The 23,339-nt window shown below is 37.8% G+C and overlaps 1 protein-coding gene across 1 annotated transcript in view; it reads right to left on the bottom strand.

The window, feature by feature from the left end:
- RIT2 (Ras like without CAAX 2) overlaps positions 1–23,115 on the bottom strand; it is a 179,443-nt gene extending 156,328 nt beyond the window's left edge. The window contains exon 1 of the mRNA XM_040580358.1: positions 22,864–23,115. Within this exon, the coding sequence (XP_040436292.1) occupies positions 22,864–22,966 (103 nt within the window). The 5' untranslated portion in view covers positions 22,967–23,115. The remainder of the gene's footprint in view (positions 1–22,863) is intronic.
- Between the last annotated feature and the right edge of the window lie 224 nt (positions 23,116–23,339).

The raw sequence follows: 23,339 nt of genomic DNA on the forward strand, positions 1-23,339 counted from the left end.
TAGAGCTTCTGCCACACTATTAAAATGTCTGTTTAAAAAGGCAATTGTTTTGTGGAAAAACAATTAACAAATCCTGGACTTTTACAGGAGCAATTTTCATCTCTCATAAACAGAATCGAAGAATGAGAAAGTGACCATGGTGTATCTGACTAGGAAGAAAAGAATGAGTAGTTCATAAGAAAGGAAATTATTGTTTTTCCTTGGTTTCAAGTGTTGGTCACTGTCAATCAATGTCATTTCAGTTTAGCTGTAAGTTTGCTTGTTAATCATAGCCTTCTCTTCTGCTAACTCTCTGTGGAGTGTTAGAGAGGCTTTCTCTCCATCAGATGCTTGAAATCAGCTCAAAATAACGATTGCTCCTGGCTCACACAGAGCCAATTTATTTTTAAGAAGGATGAGCTTGTCCCAAGAGCAGAGCAATAACTACCACTGACCATTATATTTATAGAAACATGATTACATTTCTTTAATGATTACTTATGAAATAGATCAGTGATTAGCTAATGTGTCCCTCTACCTTGCAACGTAAAGACAAAGCATTCATGTCAAAATCAGCTGGCATATACTCTTTCATACAATGCTCTGAAAGAGATAATCAACTAGGAAAGCAGAAGTTTATCTTGCTTGGTTTTATTTTCATTTATTGTGTTGAGTACCTTACAGTAGGTACCTTTTTGCTTTCTGTCATATGTAGTTGGACAACTATCACTGCCTTTACATGCAGAATAATATTTATTTTTCCCCAGTTTAAATGCTGAGCTGATTTAACAGAGGAGGTTTCAACCATCTCATTATTTTAATCGATGGGCTTCTTGTCCAAAGCCTTTCCCTAATTTAGGATCTGCTCCATATTCATTCAAGTCTATGGAATCACCTCTATTTATTCCATTGAGCAACAGATGAAAAGTAGTATAAATAACTTCTTATTTCAATTGTTGGATTTTTTGAGTGCTTGGTCTGAAGATCAGTTTTCAGTAGATGTATAAACTGTGTATGAACAGGTATTCATATGCAGAGCATGTGGCATATATCTAAAAGAATAAAGGCTCTTAGATTTACTCCCGTAAAGCACTTGTGCTCATAAGCGTTAGTACAAGTCATCACTTTAATTTTCAGAGAAGGTAGGCCTGAATGCCACTTTAAATGCTTGTGCCCAAAATTTCAACTTTCCAAACCCTATCTCAGTTGCCTGGAGAAACATCCATTCCCAATATCTGAAGTTTTTTTCATTCAATTTCCCTTTTAATATATCTGCTCAAACACATCTGCTTCTGGACCTTTTGAGAAGTAAGTGGTTCTGGAATTCATTCTCATCTAAGTTCTTTGATGATTCATAACCTCAGAACTACTTCAGCAAAGGACATAGGAAGGATTTTAGAAGTCATACTTTATCAACTCTGAACACTCCTAAGAAGAATGTAGCAGTGCTATTTTATGACTTAGTTATGAAGTCCCTTCAAATCAATGGATTTCAGCTGATTTCAAATGTCTTGAATCAGATCTCTTAAGTGGCAGAGGCAACAGTAGGTACTGCTCCTGCCTGGGAAACATGCCTCTTGAGACTTGTCATTTGGGTGCCTCTCCATTGCTTCAAAATGGGACAGAGGCACAATTTACACTTGATGCACAATGAAGAACAATTCAAGCAACATTCAGGAAATGAAATGCATGAAAACTGCTTGGCTTAATTCTCCTTCAGGTAGGATAGCCTTGGTAAACTCTTATGTCACAGAGCAAATTCTTCAAGTATTCACACTGCAACTTCATACATTTTATGTGTCAGCACCTTGTCATTTGAAAATTGTCTCATGAAGAATGGTCCCATGCGGAGAGTAGTAGAATTTGACTTAGGAGATCTATGTCAAGTTACTTCCTTTGAGCAGAAACCTTGGGTAAATTGATTAGCCACTTTCTTTCTTACTCCTTACTGGGTTTACCTACATAGGAAGCGTAAAGGGATGTATTATTAAATATTGCAAATAAATAAATATAAATGTTCCTTAAATAGAAAAGGGAGTGAATCATCTGTGAACTGTTCCTTCCCCCTGCCATTTTTGTTCAGTCTCTCCTCTCTTTACCCCTCTTTTTAAATGCAAGTTGTTCGAAGATTGTGTTCATATGAAATAAGAACAGAGCTTTCAGGAAAATTATTTATTTCATTTCTTTGAAACAATCTGTGCATTTTATTCAGCTTTTTCTTTTTAATACTCTCTCTGATTTAACATTTTACTTTTATATGATAATTACCAGAATGCTGCTCTTGTATTTTTAATTTATTATTTTGTTTAGCGTTCTATCAGTCCCACACTGATATCTCCATTTTCCACCCTGCTTTCTCCAACCATTATGTACCTTGGGAAAGTGATTCAGCTTCCCATAATGTCTTTGACCATGGTTTGACCAACTCTTCCAAACTGCAGAGAGCTGACAGTGGATTCATTAGCATAGGAACTACACATTAAAGTGGTGTCATCTGATCTAAAACATTTGCATTTCATGACCAAAAGCTGTTTTCTTATATGATATCCATTCTAATAGAAGATAACGTCTTGCAGTAACACTTTATCCAAAGCCTGTTGGAACCCACAGGGATTTTTCAACTGATCAATTAGATTTTGAATAAGGGCACAGCAGCCCAGTTCAAGAAATACCAAACCCCCACCTCTAGCCAGCATAAAATATGCTTAAAGCAATCAGTCTTTTTCTAAATAGGGAAAGACTTCTGAATCTTAACCTAAAACCTTCTGAAAGAATTACGTAGACTTCATCATCTTACCCTTCAAAATGAATTCTCAATGACTAAATTGTCATTTTGCTGTATTGTTGGATTCTCAAAATGGACAAATTTTTCTTCTATTAATTCCAAGTAGTTATACAAAGCTCAGATGCTTCAACATTTTGTACAACTCATAAAGAAAAATCAGTCTTTTGAAGGTCACTGAATTTCACATAAGCCTGCAAATTGTTTCCTATCTGGTGTTAGCGTACAAAGGACAACAGCAAAATCCTGTAGTATTTCTGCTGTGTATTTATCACTGCATGGGAAAAACTTTTGAGAATGAAGAAAGATTAAGAGTAATTATACATACAGAAAGATAAGTAAAGCTTCTGGTGCAGTTAAATATAGAGAAGTTCAGCATTACATCTTTGTTCATAGCCCAGAGAAGTTGACATATATCTTGTAACTATCTTCAGCTGGCCTTTGAGACCAACATGTTAACCACAAGTTTATATAACAGAAAGGAAAATCAAACAAACAGCTTCTCAGACATTCAGTCAGACTGATCCAGACACTCACAGAATATTCAGAAGAGCACAGTCACATTTTCAATTTATTTTTTACCATGGAGTGTCATATTATTGATTCTTTACATTATTGCTTTAAAAGAATTACTTTCAGAGTTTGTTTCTTTTTGCGTTCCTTTGAAAGTCTGATATTCTCAAGTGGATAATGATAAGACAGGTTCACAGTGTATTTTTATGCATTTTGCAATTACTGAATTGATTTTTGTAAGGAGCTGTTTTTCAAGCAACTGTGCATCAGTTTTGAAATGTACAATATTTATCAGAGATTGGGCTTTAGTTTATTTTTATACATTTCAAGAGACTTGACAGTAGCAATCTCTTATCTCATAAAGGGACCTTCTTGACCCTAATGTTCTCCACATGTTTTGTAGCTGTATCAACGTTCTATTAAACAGGATTTGGAGCAGGCTTCATCTGCTTTGAGTCTAGAGGCTTGCAAAGGATAGGTGGTTTGAATTTCTCTTCCCTGGAGCCTTCTGGAAACCTGTGTAGTCACTCTGTATAAAAGCATGCACATGATCTGATTCAGGCTATCTTTCTGCTAATCAGCTTTATGTGGTGCCAAGTGTGAAGATGAAATGCTGATACCTTTCTCAATGCTAGTCCCATTTTAGAGGGCCTTAGCTTTTCCATGTTTTTGTCCTGAGCTCTGGCTATGCACTGAATGTTGGGGTCTGATATGGTTGGCCAGGAATGGATACAGAAAAAAAGTCAGGGAAATCCTTATGATTGGTCCAATAGCTGCTGTAAAGAAAAAAAAAAAAAAAAAAAGAAAAATCAGCAAATTGTACTTACAGTTAATTTTTATCATTTATTTTTAAGGTGGGGTTTGGTGGATGAGTAGAGACTAAATTTTGGATACTATAAGAAGATACATCTTGGTTAACTTTCTCAAGGGATCAGGACTTGCAGAGTGATCTAGATAGACTGGAGAATTGGGCAATTATCAATGTCATGAATTTTAACATGAAAAAATGCCAGATTGTGCACTTGGGGCAGAGTAATGCTGGACAAAAGTCCAAATTGGGAGAGGAGTGGGTGGAGAGAAGCCCTGAAGAGGCACCTAGGGGTGCTGGTTGGTAGCAGGCTTGATGTGAGGTAGCAGCCTCAGCCAAGAGGGCAAGTAGCATCCTGGGATGCTTCAAATGCCATCAAGAAATTCAGTGACAGAACTGATCTATCATTGAAAATGTAAATAGAGAAAATGTATCTTCAGATACAGGCAGACTTCAAATATAGGTGACCAAATAGAAACCTGAATCTGTTTGACCCATTTCACTGGTATGGCTACGGGTATTCCTTTTTGGAGGTGATCATGTTTAAAAGAGTGACAGGCATGACATCATATCATATTTTGAAAAGCCAGTCACCTCATGAAGTATCCATTTATTTAGTAATGATATTTAGTAATGATATTTAGTAATGATTATTTAGAAATTTTAGTAGGATACTGCTCATGCTAACCATAGTATTGGTCAAGGAGGACTGGAAGTGATCTGTAGTGTCCCTAACAGAACTGCATAGATTCATGCCAGCCCCAGAGCTGCCACATTAAGAACATTGCTTCCTTTTCCCTCAACACATGTAAAACACATGCAAAGATCAATTATTTTCCATTAAATTATTCTCGTAAGACTTAGAGAAACTTTGTGAAAAATAAACAGGAGCAGTTCTGCACAAATATATATATGGAGAAAAAAAAAAGCAATATTAATTCTTAGAACGCATTAGAGATGTAGTATGAGGCAAAAAGTATAAGGCAAAAGAACATCACAAGAGCTGTCCTATCTTTCAGTGACAGAAGCACTTTAATGTGACACAGCTTTTGAAATGTAAAGAGAAAAATTCCTCTTCTTCACACAATAGAAAAAAACTGACAAGATTTATCTGTTTAACCTGAATATATTGAGACAAAGAGAAGCATGGACAAAGAGGTGATGTAATGAGAGTCTAGGAATGAGCAGATGCATGATTTGGGCTCCCTTACCTCAGTTATGCACCACATGTTCAGCTCTGACACATGTGCACTAGCTATTTACTCATATTGCACCAGATGACTCCACCACTTGTTTTCAGGGAAGTAATTTGTTCAACTCAATTACTGTAGTCAGCCACTAGATAGTTTAAATTACGTATCATCTGTTTCTTATGCAAAGTTCTCACTTCATTTGTCTCTTTGATTGTTTCAGATGCCACTTTGTCTTACAGGAGATAACATAAAAGCCATCAGACAACATTTATCAAATACCACAATGTCTAAGTCTGATAATGTGCAAATTGAACTCCCAGAAAGGGAAGGTAAATTTGGGGATAAGGTTATGTCCTGTGGCTTGGGAGCTCTGTATTCATTTCTTGGACATAATAATGGCTGATAGTCTAGTTTTCATTTCAGATTCTCCAAAGTATCTACAGTCACAACACTACCCCAGTGCTTTAAGTTGAAAACTGGTGAAAAAACTGGATCTCAACTGCAAGTTTAGAAACAAATACACACTATGGATCCCTTCTGCTTATGGAACATCAGTTTTTTATGTAGATGAGTAGGTATCATAATAACTAAAGGCACAGTGACACCAAGACAGGCTGGAATTTATTTATCTAAGTAAGACAGGTAGTTTAAAATGGGAATTTTCTTTAAAAAGAAAATTGTTGTTGATATAGGTCTTTACATCTTTCTGGAAATTCAGTATTAAGTGGTTCTTACCGTCAGGGCAGGAATGAATTCTTTTGCAAAACCTGCTCCCTTAGACAAATTACTTTTTGTTATTATTTGGAAAATTCAGCTTTGTAACACATTATCTTTATTCTTGCATGAGAAAATGGAGACATGATTGTACTTGCTCTCTCCACAGAAATGCCAGGATTTCTATACTCCATAAGTTTTCTGCTCTCTGGAGGAATTAATTGGCTTGAGTCCAAAGGGAAAGAAATATCATAAACTACAAAGTATTTGTTGTCTTGGGATGAATTTTTCATGCCCTTGGATCACTGACCGTGATGAATCAAGTGGCACAGAGCAAGAGATCAATCAAGAACAAGTGCCAGCGAAAGTGAGAAGCACAGCAGACAAAGTGCTATCGATGTCAGAAGATACGCCTGCTCCATGAAGCACTGACTCATTTTTCACCAAACTCTCTAAATATGGTGATACCATTTTGAAACTGTTGACTTGCTTCAGTGAAACTATGAATATCAAGTACCTATCTGGTAAGAATTCTCTGCCTGAATGTAAGCAAAGAAAAGCCTTGCATCCTGTCGGCTACCTTCAGTCCTACACTGCTGGAATACTTCACTACCCTGTGATTAGAAGCATTCCTTACAGAGGTGTTTTTTTGTGATGATACTTCTCCTTTACGAGATCCTTAAAGGAATTTGCAGTAACATATGTTTTGTAAAGTATTCTACAAAAATCTAAGGTGTCTTCTGGGGACAAAATTAACACTCTCGAAATAATAACTGATTCATGGTTTTCTCAAGTTTAGAAGCTAAACTGGTCAGTTGGAAAATGGATTAAAAGAAGATAGCAGGAAGACAGAAATTGCTTAACTGTTTGCCTCACGGAAAATAATAATAAAACATAAATCTAACTTGCTTCAATAAAGGTGAAGTGTAACTGGAAGCTTCACCTCTGGGCATGTTAAAGGCTATTTTATTAGAGCAGGGAACTCCAAAGTGAAATTGATCAGTCTGGATGAGCTAAAAGAAGCAAGCTGCTTAAACTGGGGACTGAAAATGTCTCCCATACCCAGTGGATTAAAGTCTGAGAAAGAGACATACCACACCAACCAGCAGACTATATGTTTTCAATTTAAAGGGGAGCATTATTATCACTGAAGTTATAGATGGTTTTAATAGAGGAAAAAATCTTCAAAACAAATTTAAATGAAACCATCATATACAATTTACATAAAAAAGAGGAAAAACTGATAAATTCTACAATAATAGGAACTGGTCCTGAACACCAAAATTTATTATGTTCAAGCACTCTTCACAGCAATTACAGCCACCTTTACCAACTTTTGAACTCTGGCCATTCCCAGGTATCCTTTCAGTACTAGTTACCCTAGTTGCCTGGGCATCCAGGCTTCTCTCAAACAATGGAAAGCATTAAGTACCTAGGATTGTGCACCTCGCTTCACCAGCTACAAAAAAGCACCTACATATCTAGACTTAGATAACGCTTTCAGAAGCTGAAATTAGGCAAGGTGAATTTCAGCACTAGTACCTAAATTTCTGCGCACAGAATTTCCTGGATGTTTCTTTCTGGCAAATCCCAATGCTACCTGAATCTCAAACACTTAAGTAGTCATTTCACATTTAAGTCCGTCAAGGTTTAAAATAAATTGTTATTTGTCTTTTGACAAAAAAAAAAAAAAAAAAAAGCAATTTCTCAGAGAAGAAGCATAGTAGTGGGCCCTGCCCAAAACATGGCCAAGAAGCAGCTGGCTGTGCTCATGACTGCCCCCACCTCCCCCACCCCCATTTGTTCAATAATTCAATATTTGTAGCAAGTAGGCATTCCCAGTTTATTTTCTATTTGATGAGATACACACTGATTTCACTGATTGCTTAGTTTACCAAAATGTATGATAGACTCTCTTTCCTTGAATCATCATTTCTAGTTGTAACATCTTTACAGAATGTTTATCACATTTTATTAATTTGTTCATGGAGATGACATGGACTCTAAGAAATTTCTAGAAAACGTTCAAAGAACTTGTCACCTGGTACAAGTCACAGAACTGTGCTGCACATAATAACCCCTTGTGGCTTAAACATCTACTAAGGTGCATCATTTAATAGCTTTCAAAGAGTATCCTGCATCTAAAGTTGCCTACTTACAAAACAAGGCAAATATTCCTGGTCTCATTCTACAGATGGGAAACAGAAACAGAGAGGTGAGGTACACACTAGACTGTAAAACACAGTATAAAATACAGAAATCAGATGAAAGTTTAAGCTTCTGTGTTCCAATGGAATTTTTTGCCATTAGACAATCAGTAGCAATGTGGCCTCATGTTCAGGGGATTAGGAAGCTTGAACCAGAAAGATATTTGCATTTACTCATGTATTAAGCTTGCAATATCTGACTTCCACCAGCATATGCATCAGCTGCCACGATAGCAGTACCAGTGACTTGATTGCCACACATCATGCAGCTTAAATTTATTTTTATTTATAAGCAAATTATAAGATCATTAATCATACAGATTTATGTATTTAAAAACTGAAAACTAAAATCCCGTCTTAGATTGGTGGACTACTAATTCACTCAAATCTTTTGTGAATTCTCAAGGCCCAAAAACTAACAAAAAGACACCCAGTTTTTTTAAAATATGTATGAACCAAGATGGTGTCAGAGGAATCAACACAGAAATACACAGCCTCAAGCTACAGTGATAAGCAGCACACTAGATCAAATGAAATAGTGAAAAAAAAAATTTTTATTTTTATTTTTTATATATTTTATTGCATTTGTGTCTATCAAATTAACTTAAACAAAAGAGAAACAAAATCTCCTCTACCTTTGAAACAGGCACTCCAGTCAGTCTTGTCCACTGCACACTTTGATACTGACAACTGGGAGGGGTGAGAACGTGCATTTGGGAATCACCATTCAGAACTGGCCATTCCCTGCCATAGAACAGATCTGAAGATTTGTCAAGAATCCTAATGAGACCAAGAAACCATCACACTCTGAAAAAATACCACCTGGGCATTGAGAACTGCAGCCAGTATGACAGAGCTGATGAGGGCTGCTGTGTGAAGGCAACCTTGCTGTCCTGCTCTGGTGTCTGTTCTGCATGGCACCAGCATTGCCTGGGAGACCGCTGCTGACCCGTGCCACTGCCTCAGCCCCGCTGCACTGTGTCTGATTTCTGTGTGTGTTTGATACAGGCTCAGAGTTACTGAACTGCAACAGGACAGCTGAACTCAATAGTCTCAGACTTCAAAAGCATTTTGGCTTCCCAGAGGGACTTCCATATACTGTGCAATAGCAGAAAGCTGAGGCTGAGAACTGAAGATCTGGTGTGGAGAATGACTGCCATGCTGGCCTGCAGCATCGGCTTCAACAGATTCCTTCCAGGAAAGACAGTTCAAACTGGTTTAAGTCTCCTTGGAATGATAGGTACTCTAGCAGTGGCGTTAAATATCATGGATACTGACACTCCTTTTGCCAGTGATGAATTAATGATCCTATAAATACGCCATTCCTTGTTTCAACTGCAAGTACTATGCCATAAACATATGTATGGTAGAAAAGTAGTATGCCGTGAACTTCCTCCTGTGAGAAAAAGCTACGGGAACTCCATAAGTTCCTCAGCATCTGGCCGTCAGACTCAGCTGGATTCAGTGCTGGTGTTCCCCAGGAACATGTGAGGCAGCTGGATGGCAAATATTTCTAAACCACCATGTGTGCACTGCAGAGGTGTCCTGCAATAACCCACCCGTGTAAGGTGTACAGCAGAAACACCCCCACGCCACCGAGATGCCCATTGCTAGTTAGATTCCAGCTACAATGCTTCTAAAACAAGTTTAGAAACAAAGAAACAACAGATTGATTTTCAGCCAAATTATAAACAAATAGAAAAAAAGAAGGAAAATAGCCACAGCCCCCACTGGCTTTGTGGCCTCCAACACCAATTCAACAACAGAGCATGGCAGTACCAGCACAGGGTTAACAGGACATAAACACAGACACAAACAACAACGAAAAAATAAACCCTCACTTCTTTTCAGACCATAAATTGCTGTACTTGGGCTGGTTTTCTTCATAGCAGCTATGTTTTGGTGTTGATCACACACCACCATTTTGGCTATTGCTGAACAGCACTTGCACAGCAACAGGCCTGTTTTCTTTTTCCCACTCTGCCCCCTGCAAACAGTAGGCAAGAAACTGGGAGGAGATGGCTGAGACAGCTGATCCAAAGTGACTGAAGAGATATTCCCTATCATATGGTGTCACGCTCAGAAATAAAAGCTCAAGGAAAGCAGCAGGATTCATTCACGCTTACGGCAGTTGTATTCCCAAGTAACCGTACTGTGTGCTGAGGCCCTGCTTTTCAGGAAGTGCGTAAAAATCTGCCTGCCAATAGGAAGTAGTGAATAAATTCCTTATTTTTCTTTGCTTCTGTGCGCGGTTTTTGCCTCATCTATTAAACTGTTACCTAAAGCCACAAGTCTGCTCGCTTTCCCCTTTCTCCCTTTGCTGTACAAAAGGGGAGTGAACAAGTGGCTGGGTGGGTGTTTGGCTGTTGGCTGGGGTCAATCCTCCATAATTGCTTACCCAAAGACTTACATCTTAAACTTTAGAAACTTTTTTGTAACCCAGGAACATTTATTCTGTCAACTGTTCTCTTCCATAATGTATCAAGCTTGAAACAGGCTTGAGGTTATTTGTCCTGCAAATACTGTTACAAATTCTGCAATATTTGATGGACACAAAACTATTGGATACTTCTCCCCAGATCTCAGAAATTACTGGAGTAATTCCTACATCTTCCCGTCTCTGCTCCATCCCATTTAGCCATGCACTGCTTTAACTGTTTTAACACAGATATTTGAGTGGGTAGGGCAGAAAATGGGGGTCAAGGCATTCTGTGGTAATTTCAAAGAGACAACAGGAACAAATGCTGATTTTTTAACTGCATCTTTTTTCGCTGTTTCCCTCCCCTCTGCATGTACTCCGATGTGAGCGGCTTCCCTTTCAAGATGCATTCATTAGAATGGAACTCTCAGTATAGGAAAAAAAGAGCTGTATTCTTTCTGCTCTACTGCTAAGGTCAAAAAAAGATCCTGCATTAAGCTGCCAGTTTTCTTTGTGATATGTGAGGCAGCACAGAACACAAATTGCATTTCCACTCTCTCTTCAGCTCTTCTTTTAAACGCCACAATACTGACAGTAATCACTGAGCTGAACAGATATGACACAGAAGACACAGAGGAAACAAATAAGACCCATCCGATCTTGGTTTTCCAGTGCAAAAGTAAACAAATAGGTATTTGGTTTTCAGTTTAGCTAGAGATGGTTCTGCAGATAGGTAAGTTTCCCAAATCTGCCATGGTGGAAAACTCACCATATGTTAAACATTCTGAAATTAATACAATTAATTAGACAATTAATACAAATAAATTAGAAATAAAAAAAAACCAAACAAAAAAACCACAAAAAAAAAAACCAACAAAAAACCACAAAACAAAAAACAAACAAACCACAAAAAAACACCAAACAAAAAAAACCAAACAAAAAAAACCCCAACAGAACCTCAATTGGGAACAGATAAGGTATTTCACATTAGATTATCAATCTAAGCCTTCCAACACTGTCATATTCCTGGTAAAATATTTTATTAGCAGTGAATACACTTAAAGTGAGTTTACGAGAAAGATAAAAAGAATTTTGAAAGATAGCATGGGCTCCACACAATGTACTAATATAAACAGGTGGCATTTTACATTTCCCACATCCCTCACAAATTCTACCATATGCTTGAAGGGAGAGCCTGCAAGAAAAAAGTGGGAGGAACGAATTACAACTCAGAAGCCAGTAATTCTGTCACCAAACTCTTAATGATTTTTTAGCAACCCATTGTGCACTAAACCTGAAAAGAATTATTCATGGTATTTGTTTATTGCATTGAACTTGAACTGTGAGCCACAGAAAACTTTGATTCCCTCAGGAACTTCCATCACAGTGCAAGCTGGTATTCTATCTACCTAGGTCGTTTCCTGAGCAATCATGTCTACTACAGCCTATCTAATATGTTCCCAGTCCACATCCTGCTATTTGTTTTGACTAAATTAACATCCGTGGTGCCAAAGATATTTCCATGAGTTCCAACCCTGTGAAGTATTTACTGCCTACAATTTTTATCAACCTCGTTTGAGATAGTCTGAGTCCAGAAGAGAACAGTTCAAAATTTCTTGGAACAGACATTTTAATTTCTGCATTTTTCCTGCTTGTACACAAACAGAAATACACTTATTTCACAAGCTTATTAATGTTTTTGAATTGCACCACTCTAAGGTAACCCAACATACAAAACTGGTTTAACAAATACTTGAAACTTTATATACTAATACTCATCCAGCAAGTACGGTGTGGCTTTAGAAACTTATGATGCAGCTTCGCAAACTAGTTTGATCCATAGTCCATTTTACATAAATGACATTGAGGAATAAAGGCTTTCAATCAACAAATTCTGTTCTGGAAATACACTGTCACTGTCAATCAGTAGAAGTGGTTATCTCACTGGGCTTTGCAGAGCTTTCTAAAATTCTTTGAATAACACTTTGGCACAAACAACTATTTCCCTTAAAGAGTGAAAACGTGTGTTACTTTACACTTAAATCTTACATAACCATGTTTCAACGATATGTACATTTAGATCTGTTTATAATCACTGGCATTTTGTTTTGATTTTTCCTCCTACGGCTATTTGTCCACACTTGGTTACAGGGATGTAGACATTTTTTATAGGCAGGTGTGAAGAGCAATAAAAGCTAGGGAATGCGGGTGAAGGTAACAGCTGGGTCACAAAGAATAAGCAAAAATATATAAATATATACATTTTTGCCTTGCATCTTGATATTTTGTTCCCAGATAGGGGAAAAACAGAACTTTTTTTTTTTTTTTTCCCCCCCCTGGTACTGAGTGAATTGTATCTTTGGTACCACTGTGATTTGTTGTTTTATTGGAGGTTTTGGTGTATGGATGGATCTAATTCCTCAAAGAACAGAGAAGAATCTGACAAAAGCTTGGTGTCCCACTGGTTTCACTCAGTGCTAGGTAAGCTCAGGCTGGGGCCCACAGACTCCTCTCACTTCTGGATGATTGTAAGACCACCACACAAGAGAAGCACTGCTTTGCCTAAAACTCTATAAATTTATATCAATGTTAGACTTACGCAGCCTTGCCCATGGCTAAAGCAAGCAACCTGAAGAGCTGAGGGGAAAAGGGCAGTGCCAAGATTTGTGCTGCAACCTCCCTAGTTTCCTATTTTAGAAAACCAGTGGGTGAGAAACATGAGATTGGAAGTCAGAGAGACAGAAGAAAGATGTACTGATGTAACCTCTCTTCACTTTGGACACCAGTACCTGCAGAAGATGTTGGGATATAACCACGGGCCAGTAGCATCTAGTAGGATAAACACAGTGAAAAGCAGCGCCTGAAATCAATGCTCTTTGAAGCATGAACGACTGCCCTTTCCTTCTGTCTTTTTACTCTCTTACAATTGCTTTTACTCATCTTTGTCTATTTGTTCCATTTTCTCCACCTTTTCCTACGCCTCTGGTTTTTCTATTTCTTGTTCTCTATTCTCAGTTGTTCACCTCTGTTGCATTTCCTTCTCCCACTACTTGGTTTGTTTCCTTTGTATCTTCTGTTTTGCTCTTTTCCTAACCACTTCTCCAACTTCAAAATATCAAAGCCAGTTGTTGATTTGAGCATGTTATCGGGGGGGGAGGGAAATCCCGCCCCCCCCCAAAAAAAAAAAAGTGAAAGCTTATATGCTTTACTACTTGTTATGTCAGACATTTAATAACTTCTAAGTATCTTGGTCCATTTTCATGGAGGAAAGATTTTTAAAAAATGGGTCTTTTGACTTCATTTTTATAAAAACAGATGAGTAAACACAGCACACACTGAGAGAGAGACTATGATGCAAATGCACAGCTATTATTAGACACTGGAAAATCCGCTGAAACTGCTCTACATGAAAGAAACGCTTGGGAAACCAGGTTTCTGGAGCTCTTGGGGAGCTACTTGATTACTGTGATAGATAGTTGCTTCTTCTCTATTCCCAGTAGAGAAATAAAGTGTCTCTGGAGCATATCTACAAACATAAGGAGACTTCATGAGCCCCAGAAATACATTCTTTGGCTGTATGCAGTGGCAGATATTGTACAAAGCAGACCTCTGGTATACTCTGTATCATGAAAGAACAGATGACCCTGTCACCAGGCAACCCAAGTGAGATTATTCACTGTGTAGAAAATGTCTAACGATTATTTTTTATTGAAATTGAGAAAGGGACATCATTTCTAGGTAAGAGAGTTCCAGACAGAATTTTAGAGAAGAGGAAAGGTTTTTTCTGGCATTATTCATCATTTAAGCTAGAGTTCTGCTGATTTGAAACAATCAAGAGTTTGACAATACTGGGGTTTGAACATTCTGAGTAAAAATCTGAAATGATGGTACATATTTTGCAGCTGCTAAATGGACATTTCTGTGAAGACACTGCAGATCCAGTTCAGCAGACAACAGTTCAGTGTAACACAACCTGCTGCCATGCAGGTAGTAGACTAGTAAAGTTACTAAAAGAATCACAGGATCTGACAGAAAACATGAATTTCAGCTAGAGTTCCTTAATCTTGTGTATATGAAAAGGGACAAGAATTAGAGAATTACAAAGCTGTGTAGCACTTCAATAAGTTTGCAAGGAAAAGAATCAAACAATAGCTCTTCTCATAACTGTAGTCACTATAAACTGAAGAACTACATGCACCAGTCTGTCAGATGATTATAGCTTTTTACTTTGAAAAAGCTTATGAAACTAATTTTTAAAACTTATAACCATTTGTGGGTCCACCTTTGAGTAGCCTGAAATAGTTATCTGAATGGATAGATTAAAAAAAAATGGGTTTATCTGAATGAAAATACAAAACACTGCTTTACAGCAGGTAACTGAGTTGAAAACACACCTCTTTTGAAGGCCAGAATCACAATAACCCAACTTGGCAACTCCTCCACACAATTTGAAATAAAGTGGGTTTAGCCAGTGCCACCGCTGGGATCGGGTTAGTGTGAGGGTAATGCATGAGGAAATCACTACCGTTTGCAGCAATGTGTCTTCCTAAGCCAGTGAGACCTCTGAAACCGGGACCCTGCGCAAGGCTTTGGTAACACTCGATACCCGTCAGTGGAGCTGTGTGAGCATGATGAGTCTTCTAGCTTCTAGGAAAGAAAATCAGAAAGGCTTGCAGGCCTAAAGGGAGGCTAATTAAAGTCAATGAACAAATTACAAGTGGAAAAGGATTACTAGAGGAATGGAAGGAAATAAAATTGGAAGTATGGAAGGGAAGGAGATGAAAGCAGCAACAGAAGGGGGGGGGGGGAGGGGGGGAGGGGGGATTTTTCCTAATTGTGCTTTCAAGAGTGTCCCTAATGGATTTAATCTCATCCAAATTCTTGCAGATAGCATGTGCCCAAAATGCTGCAGATGGCTCAGCTCAGCAGCAGGGATGGCTTGGAAGGGAAACAGTTCCTGTGGCTGCCTCAACAGATTGTTTACAGCAAAGATACCGACAGTGCCCAGTTATTGTCATGAAACAGTGTTTATTCCCTTATCTGAGACTTCTATCTGGGCATTTTAAATGGCAGATTTGTGTGTGGTTGCAAGTAGGAGGGTCCTTGATAGTTCCTGTTGTTGAGGAACAGGCCAGAAGGTTTCCCATCTCTTAATAGCAAGCAGTTTTCCATGAGTTCTAATCACTTGAGAACATTGTTCACATAGAAGTTTAGATGAAGGTCTGGAACAGATAAATGCCATTTCTCTCAGTGGAACTGAGAATAGGGTTGGGGTTTTTTTGCAAGGTGTGAGCTAACATATCTACTCACCTTCCACCTGCACCGCTACCCAACATACACATTAGGTGGCCATTACCGTTAGGCTGCCATCTTGGTATGTTCCCACTTATACGGGAGCCCTTTTACTCTAAAGGATGTTCTTTAGCTGTGTGTGAGGCAACTTAAATGACTATTTTAGTACACAACAAACAAGTCCAGTCTTGTGATCAGCCTTAAGCAGCCTTAAGCAGTCTGAACATAACGATGATGTTTATACACATTAGTAATGCCACATCAGCCACAAGTCTTGATGACTTTCAACACATTTTGAGGATGACAGCATTCCTTCTCCTCTGTAAAAGAATTTGAAGACTGTAAATGCTTTTTCTGTACAGGTATATTTGCTCATTGATGCTCAACTACTATGGCGTTTTCTTCTATCTTAAATTAGCATAAACCAATAACATTAATACAACTTTCACCAACCTGTTTGTTTCAAAGACTATTCCACAATCTGTTCCACTTTGCTTTTAAACAAATGGTTAAGAACATATACTGCTACTATTGGCCAAAGGAAGTCTAGCCTGAGGCATGTATCTCTAATTATACATGTTTTAATTCTAATTTTATCACTTAACAGATTACTCTCCATTAAGCAATTCTGGTTCCTTTTCTCCTCGAATTTTGGAAAACATACTGTCTTTTCTTGATATTTTTTACCTTCAAACATTGCAAATTTTTTGTCCCCTGTGCTGAAGTGGCACAAGCAGTGACCAGCCCATTTGCTGGCCTTATCCAAGTGGGTATTCATCATCTGGATATTATGATGGGAAAAGCTGGATAGATCAACCCTTGCAGCTGCATTCAGTCCCATTTACATTATATCACTATATACATATGCAAGTTGCACAATTAAGAATCATGAACTACTGGTTGACAGAGCTGTTTGGATATAGTCATAGTCATATGTCATCATAAATCATATTGCATCAGCCCTTTTATCATCTTGGCTGGTCTTTTCTGAACTCTTTCCTATTTATTAGATGGCTTCTAGTATTGAAGAAACCAGAACTGCAGACAGCTTTCTCAGTAGCCAATTGGTATCTCACATGCTGAAACCATCCTATTAAATGCAGGAGCCCTAATTGAAATAACCCAATAACCCACCCCTCCAGCCACTGAATTATGTGAACTGGTGAAATAATGAAAACATCTTTAACTCATTTCCCCAAGGCAAGTAATTCTGGCCACAAGGTCTGCCCATAGTCAAGAAAATTAATGAATAAGCAATGTGTTTAATCCTTTCAAGTAGATATCAAACACACTACAGATAAATGAAGACCATAGGAAATGGGTCCAGAATTATTTGAATTATCAGCTTCAATGGCCTCAACCCAGAAAAATACTTCCAAAATAGGATAACGTATATGGAAGTGCAGAATTCAGGTCATCACTAGAGATGTGATAGCACAGGCGACTGAGTTGCGGGAAAGAGCAACTTAAGGGTTACTGCTGATATTTCTCTGTATGTGATCCCTGTGAACTATACCTGAACAAAAGAATTCATTATTCTCAAAGGAACAAAAAAAGACTGTCAGGAGGAAACCAGGAAGCAATCTTGCTTCTAGTAAGACCGTTAATAGAACTGCATGTGAATTTTTGGAATTCATATTCAGAAAATGATGTGGAAATAGTAGGGTACTCAAGGATACAAAATGCTCTAGGCAGGAAAATAATCTTCTACAAGTGAGGTTCAAGATGTTCTATGTATTGAAGAAGAAGAAGACCAAGGTGTGAACTAATCATTGTCTACAGGTACTAACAGACAGGAAAGCAGGAGAATATGGAGTTTTTCAAAGCTGTTAACATAAGTCATGAGATAAAATGGCTAGAAGTTGGAATTACACAAGATCAAGCTTGAAATGAATTTAATAACCTGTCTATGAAGGTAATTAAAACATAGTAACAGTTCTGTTAGCAAAGATCAAAATATAGCAGAACTCTGCATTTATGAAGTCTCTAGGTGCTTAATCTGGTTTATGAGAAAAACTGGAACTTGCCCTTATCCAGGGATGTGGTTGTCTGGCATTGGTAGGCCTTATCTATAAATTTTGGGTTTGTTTTTTTTTTTTTTTATGGAGAAAATACAACCTGCACCACCATCAATCTGCATGTAACATTTGTCATTCTTCATTAGAACTATGACTGTAGTTTAATTTACAGCATCCCAAACATGACAAACATAGCTGGTGGCTTACAATGTTCAGTTAGGACTTTTTCCTCCGTGGATACGTAATTGTCAAGAAATATTACTATGTTTTGGGGGCTGTAGCACTGTTAGTATTCTGCTGTCTCTTCTCTTCCTTTCCCAGCCTTGCACTGACACTTCCACATCAGGTCACCATTGCTAACAGGTTACGGTCAGTACTATGAAGTGGCCAAGGGAATGTATATATCATTTTGACTGATGGGTACCCTTATGCTTCCAGAACTATTAGCAAGCAGGGAAGTTTTTCTCTGGTCAACAAATAGATATTGTTTCTTCCTTCACATTTTTAAAATTCTTTTTCTTCATTTAAGTGTAATTATTTCCCTGAAATTCCCAGGGTCTTATATTTGGCCTTAAAAATTCAAATTATCTTTCTATAGACAGAGGATGATGAAGGAACAAACATTTCTTTTTCAGAGGAATGCAGATGTGTGTCTTTATTAACTGTGTATCTTAATTTCTACTCCAATTAAAAAAAGACGGGGTTTTGTGTCATCACAGGAGAAGCAACAAATCACACACCAAAAACTATACTTATATTGACTTTGGTGGGGAAAAAGTAATTTGGTTTGCCTCAACTGTGATCCACAGCATGCCCAGACACCCAAAAGGCTACTTTTTTCCACCTTGACTCATCATGATCACTAATTTAATTCTCCAGCTTTATTTTGGTGATTGGTTTGGCTCAGAAGGCAATAGAAAGCCAGACTCTTTCCCTTGATCCATTTGATCCATTTGATACCAGGCATTTAGGGAAGCACAGCTGTACCTGAAAGTGTATTGGGAAAAAAGAAACATAAAACTGACAAGCAAAAAAAAACCCCAAACAAACGTAAACAACAAAACCAACCTCTTCCAGACAAAAAAGAACTACTGAGCAGGTGTTTGATCAATGAGTGAAGTGTGTTTTACAGTACTGAGCCTTGTGATGGTCTGAGAACAGTAACAAATGGTACTTTTCAACCTCAGCCTTTTCAATGCCAGTGAAATCTTATCTTTGCTCTTCACGCTTTTCCAGTGTAGCTGGGATCATATGCAAAATCTGAGGATAATAAATTGACAATCCCTTCAGTCTCTTTAAGGTGGCAACAAAAAACCAAACAGCAACCAATATGAGAAATAACTCTTGAAATAACGCCAAGATAAAAAAAAAAAAACAAACAAAAAAAACCCAACCAACCAACCAACTTATCAACAAATACTATTTTTGAATTCTTTATAAAAAATCATCTTCTCATCTGAAATGTAACTTTCACAGAATGGGTAGTTTACCCATAGGTAAACCTTATGTCAGGCAACTTGGGGTAGGTTTGAACAGTACTGAGCTGACCTGAGATTTGTCATTGAACCAGAGAAGACTGAGTGTCAAAATCTCTTTTTTTAATTTAAGTTTAGCTTTCCTTAGAAATGTGTAATTTAAGTATGGACTATAATGAGGTAAAAGTTAAAATTTACTTGTATTTTATTTTATTTCATTTCATTTCAGGTTAATTCCTGGTTCTAGCCTACATTTGCTCGGAACTTGCAGCAGAGTGTATAGCTGTTCTTGATGTCAGACACAATCTACAAAGTAATAAATTAGCATATTGCTCTGAAAACAAAAACAGTTCTATATTCAGAAGTCTTAGAATGGATAGTTCATTCTAGGGAATTATAATCTATATTTACTGTACAGAAATCAATTCCTAGGAAAATTTACATATAGCTTTGTACATTTTAATTAAACAAAACTATTACCTATTTTTTACAAACTCTGGGGTTTGGAATAGTGTTTTTTCCTCCTATAAAATAGTGGCAGTTTTTTGGTTTTTTGTCTTTTTTTTTTTTGGCTGGCACTGATTTTGAAACTTGAGGACCCTTAAGTAACAATTTTTTAAACCACTTCATGCATCATTACTCTCAATATGATGGGTATCAAACTTGGATGTGACGAGCTTATTTTCTGTTACCAATTCTTATGAAATTTCTACTAGACTGAATAGCCCAAATAACAGGAGGTTGGCTGTCCTCCTGGATCGTGTGCCATCTTGGAGCACAGATCTGAAGAGACAAGCCTGACAACCCAAAGCAAATATTCTATAAACACCAGCGTCTAAAGAACATCTATGTCCTCTTCCTCATTCCTCCCTGTCCACAAACACAATCACCACCCTCAACCCCTTGTAATGAACATGGAATTTTCAATGCAAAGACCTCCATGCATACAGTATGAAGTGGCACATTAGAGAGCAGAGAAGGGTGGGAAACAGAACATCAAAATGCCCAAGGGATCTCTAGAAGTGAACTATGTCCAGGGCAAAAAGAAATCTTCTAGCTTTTCTGCAGCTCAATTCCTAAGGAAAATCCTTTCCAAACCTGAATTATTTACTATTGAACAAAATGAGGAATGGAAAGGCTTTCATCCAAAAGAGGTTTCCCACTCAGCAACTTAACCTCAGCTGTTACTGTTTTTATCATGACTTAAAAAGCAAAGGAGGAGGGAGAAGAAGGGGAAAGAAGCCAGGATATTATCAATCTATCATTCCATATTTCATTTATCTGTCAAACTACAAATTGGAATTTGAACTTTTTAAAATCTTTCATCTTTATTCTACCCTGGCCCTTTTTAATAGTTAAATTCATTATTTCCTGGACAGAGTGAATCTAGGTCATTAGGGGAAAGCAGAGCTCATCTTGGAGAATGGAAGTAGTCATTCAGGCCTTTTTCTGCTTTTAGTTCAGTGTAAATTAACCCTGTCTATACAACAGTCAGAATGAATTAATGATTTATGGAATTACATCAATTTGTCCTTTTCTCTATCAGAATTCTATCAATTGGACTATCTCTCAGGATTTCTACTGAAATATTTCATGCCTATTCCACATTGGAAGTTCATAGCCAGTAAATGATAAACTGCCCATCTCCTCTTTTCTAGATGCTTAATTCTCAGTTGCTGCCTTTTTCCCCCAGAATTTTCACTTTTATGAAAACAATAGAAGGTTTTCATGAATCCCATTGAACGTTACAACTATCCATTTCATCCTATTTCTGCTTGATACCCAATTCTGCTTGAATAATTATGTGGTTCTCAGCTCTGGAGCTGTATCCTTACCTTGTATGATCCAGAGATTTGCAGCTTTTATTCTCATGAAATGAACAGCTAATATTTTCTGAACAAGGAGATCTGAATAAACTCCATTTATGTTTTAAACCTCCTATCTGATAGCAAATGAGAACTCTAACATTTCCTCAATGTGTATATAAAATGCGGCTGTTATGATGCAGTTATACTATAAATATGGTATAATGGTAGAGTCTGTAATATCTTCTGTTTTGGTGACATTATTCTTATAATAATATATTTGGGAAAAATTGTTGTCATCTTTTGGATGCACTTAGGGGAGAAAAAAAAAGGAAAAAAAAAAAAGAAAAAAAGTTACATTTTGCTGAATGTTCCAGCTGACACATCCTAGATACCTGCTTTACCATGGAAAAGATAATTCTAAATTTCAGAAAGTTACTCTGAGATAACCAGTATTTTCTTCTTTCCTATTTTATATAGTGATCATAGCATAACATCTGTGCAAGAATTGTTTGCTTGGTTAAGCAATACTGATGGGAAACAGCTTTCACAGAAAGACGTGCCACTGAAGTTGGAGCCAAACATAACAAGAAAACAGAAATTACGGGTACAGAGAGGAAATTATATCCACTCCCACCACTTAATTTTTTTGCATCTATATCTTGTCTTGCTGGTTGAATAGGAAATGAAAATTGTTTGATCTTCAAAATTATTACAGTTCAGTTTCACAGGTTATTTATCCTGAAATTTCTTTGGAATCTAGCCTGGATATATTATCTTTGTTGTTGTTGTTGTTGTTGTTATTATTTGTTTTCTTCTCCTCCTTCCCTGTTGTATTTCCAGAAGATGTAATTGAATCCTTGTTGTGTGGCCAGCTCAATACACTAGCTTCTGAGACAAACACTGCACGTTCAGCAAAGTCTTTTTAAGAACAGAGAATGCTAGTGTCAATGAGAATAAATCAAAGGTGATAATATCTGGGAAAAAGAAAACATTGTCCGGAGAAAATAATGACTCCTCTGAAGAGATACTATTGTCAGACACTAGCATATCTTGCCAGCACTGGACAGTGATATTAAAATATGCTGCAAATCTACCTTATCACCTGCAGTGAGACTCAGAAATGCATTCTGTAACTGTCCGGCCAGGAGAGAAAGCTAACACCAGCTGAGCCATAAAGACACCCAGCACAAAAGTCAAAAGAAGGTGTGGGGAAGCAAACAAGAGTCACTGTAGGCATTCTCCACACTTTGCACTGTACAGCTGACTTTGCAGTTAGTTTCATCTCTGCCTGAGCACAGGACTGGCAGGCCAACAAGTTACAGCCACATTGTCCAGTAAAACACCACCCCTCGCCAAGTCTGAGAGTGCCACGGACACTTGCTGTTGCACTAACAGCAGCAAGCTGACCGCTTTCTCCTCATATACCACGGAGCCAAGGCTACTTTTCAAAAATATCCAATTAAAATGCTTTATAACATTTCAGTCTCTAACAAATTAAGCTGACTCATTGCCCCAGTCACAAATTATAGTCTTTTATCCAAGCCATGCGCAAAAGAAAGAGGAATGAAACCTGTCATTACACAATGTCCTTGTTCTGTGAACTTTAAGCTCCCAATTCACCCCTTCTCCCCAAAAATGTTGTTGCTGAAACTTACCGCTTTTGCCAACTCCCCCTGCTCCTAGCATCACCACCTTGTACTCTCTGGAGCCTGCTGAAGAATTGCTGGAGGAGCTGATTATTTCATTTTCTAGCTCCATCTTGCACGAGGCAGAAGGGAGCAAAAGGGACAAAAAAGCAACTGGCAGGTGCTTTCTCTGATCTTAAACAACTATAAAACTGCGTTGGGGGGGGGGGGAGAAGCAGAAAGGAAAGGTATAATGCAAGAGGTATGATTTATCAGCCTCACGCTGCTGTGCCTGTGTTAGCTGGAGAAGGTCTCATAGCAACCACTTTAACAGCTTCCAATAAAAATCTCTCTCTGCCCCCTCCCAGCTCTGTATCGTTCTCTGTGTTTCTCTTCCTGGACAGAAGCAGTTTTGTGAGGCTCAAGAGCCCTGGTACCTCTGGGTGTTGCTGTGTCATTGAAATCAAATTGAGCAGAGCCCCCAGAAAAAAGCAAATGGAACAAAT

The sequence above is a fragment of the Falco naumanni genome, chromosome Z, assembly GCF_017639655.2.
Source record: "Falco naumanni isolate bFalNau1 chromosome Z, bFalNau1.pat, whole genome shotgun sequence".
Taxonomy (NCBI): domain Eukaryota; kingdom Metazoa; phylum Chordata; class Aves; order Falconiformes; family Falconidae; genus Falco; species Falco naumanni.